A 5,370-nucleotide genomic window follows, 5' to 3' on the forward strand; every position below is an offset into this window, starting at 1 on the left:
AAAGAAAATGAAGAAAATGAAATCATTTTTATTAGATATAAAAAAAAAAGAGAAATTTTATTTTATGAAAAGATACTAAAATATAGTAATAAAGTGTTATGAAAACATCTATATTTTACGTGATCAATACTGTAATTTCTTATTAAAAAAAGCAAAGTGTTAAAACAATCTGAAAAACAAATGTAAGTTGAAGAGTTTGAACTTGAGTTACATGGGGCACTTTGAGCCTTTTAAGCCAAAAGAGCTAGGAGCTTTTACCTTAATATAGTTACTAGATTTTGATCCGCGCTTTCAAAGCATGGGTTCATTCTCTTTTTTTTTTTCAATTGACAAATATTTAGTAAATGCCATATTTCATATATTTGTGTTTTATTTTATAAAAGATTTAAAAATTTTATCTTTCTTTATCGTGTTTCATTTTAAATGACTATTTATGTTTAAGAAATTAAACTTTATTTTTTTAATAAATTAAGTTCGTATAACTCTGATAAATTAATTTTATTATGTGGTTAATATTTTTAATAAAAAAATTATATACTTTTAATACATATTTATACTTTTCAATGAAAAAAATCAATTTTTTTTATGAATGCTTAAATTATATTAAGAAAAGAAAAAAAATAATAATTAAGAATGGTTGAAAAAAAAATCTTTGAACTTGGACTCAATGGCCTAAAGGAAAAAAAATGTGAGAATTGGATCTGATTTCTTAATCGGTCCAAATGGCCCAAGAGATATCTGATGTGGACAGTGGGCTGGATCCGGAAAAAATAGCCCAATATAGATGTGTTATTAATATACTTGATTGTCCTTAATGAAACATACAATGTTAGTAAAAAAATGGCAAGGTAAAGTAAAAAGAACAATAGGATTATGCTTTAATAGAATAGAAGGATGGGGCACCCCTTCTTAGGGTGTAGGTCCGCCACTGATTACGTTTTGCTTTGATTCGTTGAGCTCGATGTGTGGGACTCTCTCAGCTTAGGATAGACCTTGACCTTAGTGGACCTATTGTTCTTTTGTGGGACTTGATGATACTTGATTTGAACTTTATTATATTTGGGTTGAGATCTCGGATTAAGTCTAGAGCGGGATAGGAATATAGAAAAATTGGATTACATATGCATAACAACCGATAAAATTAACAACCGATAAAATTAAGTCTATAACCATTATATTTACTTGGCTATAATATTTTGTATATATCTTTACTTTTAATATCAGAGTACCACAAAATTTTTCCTCTTTGTTTATAGTTCAATCTACTCCATCTTCATTTCTTGTTTCGCCTCAGTCACCTCCGTTATAACATCATGACTAGTATCGTTGTATTCTTCGCCACTATCACCATTTTCGACACAGTCTCTTTTTCACCACCGTCGTTCCCATACTTTATTATTGAGTTGTTTTTTGGGTATAATTTGTTGACAAATTTACTAAATTTCTGATTCTGAATCTGAATAAGTATTTGATTTAACTTGTTTTGCAAAAGCCCATGTGATTTAATATATATATATATATATATATATATATATTTGTTTTAGATAGAAAAAAAAAGTAGAGGCATTTGTCAACCAAAAGAATTAAAAAGAAAAGGAGAGAGAGGCTTTTGTTGTGTGGGTAACTTGATGAGTTTGTCAACAAAAATCAAAGGGTATTTCTGTATTTGCATTGAGGAAGCGCGACTTCGTATCGTATTGTTAGATATGAAAAAACAATTTGGTAGAGGAAGAAGAAAAGAGGAAAGCAGCATTTATTCATCAGCAAGCAACCGTTGAGATGAGAGATGAGAGATGAGAGATGAGAGATGAGAGATGAGAGAATGGTTCCGAAATTATAAACATGATTTACCAAACGTTTGACTAAGTAAACACTTTAGATGCAGACTATTCCACCAATCTACACGTCATGGTTAAGAGTAGCTTTGGTGCACGAATTGCGAAGAGAGAAGTGGGTGTTTCGTTACAAATATCAATGCTTTAATTAGTAAGACACCTTTTTTCCAGTCTATCTTTGCAGTCAGAAAGCTAGATTCTCTTATAATCCCGTTGAAACTGGAGAAGAAGAAGAAGAAGGATAAATGTCATTCAGCCACATTTTGTCAGTATCTGTACTTTCAATCTTGTTGTTTGAATACGGTAATTCCGGGGACATCTTAAGGAGTGGAGATAGATGGGTTTAGGTTAAGGGAGGCACACTTGTGTCTGCTAGAGAAACATTTGAGGCTGGGTTCTTTAGATTTGCAGCAACTGAAGGCTGGTTTTTAGGAATTTGGTACAAAAATGTACCCGAAAGAACATACGTTTGGGTGGGAAATAGAGAAGCTCCTTTATACAGTTCTAACGGGACCTTAGAGATCTATGAAGGTCAGTTAGGTTATCCGGTACAAGTCTAAATTAGATGTGTGGTCGTCGACTAGAAATGAAAGAAGAGAGAATTCTTCTTCTTCTTCTTCAACAACGACAGTTGCTCAACTCCTGGAAAACGGTAATCTCGTTCTCAAAGATCCAAACAAGGACACTCCTGAAGACTTTTTTTGGCAGAGTTTCGATGAACCGACTGATACCATACTTCCTGAGATGAAGCTACTATGGCATTACCAAAAGGTACACATGAACAAGTATCTGACTTCCTGGAGAGGAGTTGATGATCCACAACCAGGAGATTCTGTTTTAAGATTCAAAAATGCAGAATATCCGGTTCTTACCACTTGGCGTAACGCCTTCCCTATCTACAGGAGCGGTCCTTGGAACGGAACCAAGTTCATCGGAGCTCCTCCCTTGTTTAGATTAACTTGGAAGGCGCAGCAGGTCTCGTGTTTGTCAATTACTACAGACAACAGATCCTACACAAGAGTGCAATTATGCCATGACGGATCAGTGAGACGCTACGCCTGGAATCAGACCAGAAAAAAGTGGGACCAGCCGTGGAGCTCATTCCTTGAAGTCTGCGATATGTATAACCAATGTACTCCGAACGCTTATTGTAGCCGTGGCGTTTCATCTTTAGTGTGTGAATGCATCCCAGGTTTTGAGTACAGTGGCCTGAACGTGACAAGAAAAGAGTGTGTGCGGAAAAAGCGTGGGACCTGCAACGGAGACCATTTCTCACTTCTTCCGAAAATGAATCTTCCCGACACCTACAAGGCCAAATCTTACCCGTCCATCACCAAGCCAGAACAATGCGGTGAAATTTGCCTTGGGGATTGCAGCTGTACTGCGTATTCTATAAGCAGAAGCCTAGAAACTGGCAACCGGAGCTGTATAACATGGAGCGGAGATTTGGTTGATATCCGCAGTTACTCCGATGAGGGTCTAGACCTTTATGTGCGAACGGCTGCAGGTCGTGGTAATTAATTTATTAACTAACTTCTCAACTCTTTGGAATCTATTTGCTTTTTATAACTCTTTCTTTCTTTCCTTTTTTTTCCCCAGGGAAAAAGAAAAGCGAAACAGGATTGATCGTAGGTACTTGTGTTTGCTTCTCGGTGGTTTTGGCTCTTTTTGCATTATTTTGCTACTGTAAGAGGAAAAAGAAGAGAGAAGATAGGGAAAAAGAAAGAGCCACCACCGCTGCTGCATCAATTGGTAAGTAATTAAAGAAAGAAAGAGGAATTCAATTTTGTTTTTGAGCAAAAGAAAGATCATATCTGCATACTACTCTGTATGTTTTGTTTGCATGCATACGTACATCTTTATAACTCATCTTCTCTAAATTTTTTTGTTGAAGAAATAATGACGCCAAGGGAAAGAGAAAACGCAATAGAGGATCAAATATCTGCCCCAATGGATTTTGCGATGATACTGAATGCCACAGACAACTTCTCTCAAGAGATCGGACATGGTGGGTTTGGGTATGTGTACAAGGTAACACAATTTTTTTAGTCCTAGCATTTCACATTCTCTGCCTCTGCATTAATGTAGTTGACACCATTGTAGGGTTCTTAATTTTGTGTGCTTAATTTAGGGTGTGTTAGCCAGCGGCGAAGAAATCGCTGTAAAGAAACTTTCAGAAATCTCGAAACAAGGGTTGGATGAGTTTCGTACCGAGGTGAGGTCTATTTCACGCCTTAGACACCTTAACATCGTCCGCCTGTATGGTTGGAGCGTTTACAAGGAAGAGAAGCTATTGATATACGAGTATCTAGTCAACGGCAGCCTAGAACGTCATCTATTTGGTTAGCTGTTTTAATTTTTGATCGGGAATATATATATAAGTGTTCAGAAAAAAAAAAGATTGATGATATACATTCTGTTCGGTTTTGTAGGTGGTGGTGAGCTAAATTGGGAAACGAGATTTCATATTATCAAGGGTGTAGCTCAAGGCCTAGCATACATCGAAGAAGGGGGATATGATCTGATTCTACACCGGTACTTGAAACCTGATATTATCTTACTTGACAGAGATATGACCCCGAAGATATCCGATTTCGGGTTGGCCCGAATGTGTGCAAGGAGCGAGAAGGAAGTTTTCACACAGCATACGGCTGGAACGCAGTATGTTATCAAAATCTTTATATTTTTCTGAAATAGTATTATTATTTTTTAGTATAGTGATTACCTAGGTTCTTGATTCGTTATTATGCAGTGGCTACGTATCGCTAGAATCCCTGTTACATGGCATATTCTCATCTGCGTCTGACGTCTTCAGCTTTGGAGTTATTGTTCTTGAAATTGTTAACGGGAAAAGGAACAGATCATTCTCCTCTTCCATTGGCTATCTTCTCGGCTACGTAAGCTTTTTCTTAGAGTTGATATGTTTTGCGTCTTTGAGAAATAGAAAAATATGAAGAAACAGAAACGATCAATTGTGTTTTCTTTGTTTTTGCTGAAAAGGCGTGGAACAAATACAATGAAGGAAACTGGAGTGAAATCATCGATGAGAAGATCAGACAAGACTGTGTAGACTCTTGGCAAGTGTTGAGATGCATTGAAGTGGGACTCCTGTGTTCTCAATATTTTGCTAGGGACAGACCAAAAATCTCCCTGGTCGTGGCTCAACTCCAACAGGAGACCATTGAGATTCAAAAGCCAAAACACCCTGGCTATTATCCAATTGATGAAGGCAAACGAGGGATTCCTTCCTCTTCAAACGTGAAGGGAGAATCTTCCACATCTACTTCTAATACAGTTAACGGCTACACGTTTTCAGAGATTGATGCTCGGTAAATTCTTAATCACTTACTACTGTATTTGGAGGACCTCCAAAAAAATAACAAAACTTTGCTGCTGATCGTATCGTATTTATAGTATCATCCCCTATATATTATTTGAAAACAGTTTTAAGTGAAAACGTTATAATTTGATTGGCTCACTATTTTATAATGGTGACTCAGCTATTATACAATGGTGACATGACATTAGTCATTAA

At 36.4% G+C, this 5,370-nt stretch overlaps 1 protein-coding gene across 1 annotated transcript; it reads left to right on the forward strand.

Moving 5' to 3' along the window:
* Window positions 1–2,579: 2,579 nt before the first annotated feature.
* Window positions 2,580–5,168, forward strand: LOC106323952 (G-type lectin S-receptor-like serine/threonine-protein kinase SRK). Its single transcript, XM_013761992.1, has 7 exons — window positions 2,580–3,348; window positions 3,435–3,587; window positions 3,730–3,866; window positions 3,967–4,177; window positions 4,268–4,496; window positions 4,588–4,732; window positions 4,836–5,168. The coding sequence occupies exons 1-7, from the start codon at window positions 2,580–2,582 to the stop codon at window positions 5,166–5,168; spliced, it is 1,977 nt and encodes a 658-aa protein (XP_013617446.1).
* The last annotated feature ends 202 nt before the right edge of the window (window positions 5,169–5,370 follow it).

Source organism: Brassica oleracea, chromosome C2 (assembly GCF_000695525.1).
Source record: "Brassica oleracea var. oleracea cultivar TO1000 chromosome C2, BOL, whole genome shotgun sequence".
NCBI lineage: Eukaryota > Viridiplantae > Streptophyta > Magnoliopsida > Brassicales > Brassicaceae > Brassica > Brassica oleracea.

What these genes read in the sequence shown, in the direction of transcription:
- LOC106323952 (XM_013761992.1), top strand. Translation starts at nt 2,580, where the DNA reads ATGAAGCTACTATGGCATTACCAAAAGGTACACATGAACAAGTATCTG. An exon ending in CAGCATACGGCTGGAACGCA is followed by an intron (nt 4,497 to 4,587) that starts GTATGTTATCAA and finishes GTTATTATGCAG; the next exon opens with TGGCTACGTATCGCTAGAAT. An exon ending in TTGGCTATCTTCTCGGCTAC is followed by an intron (nt 4,733 to 4,835) that starts GTAAGCTTTTTC and finishes TTTGCTGAAAAG; the next exon opens with GCGTGGAACAAATACAATGA.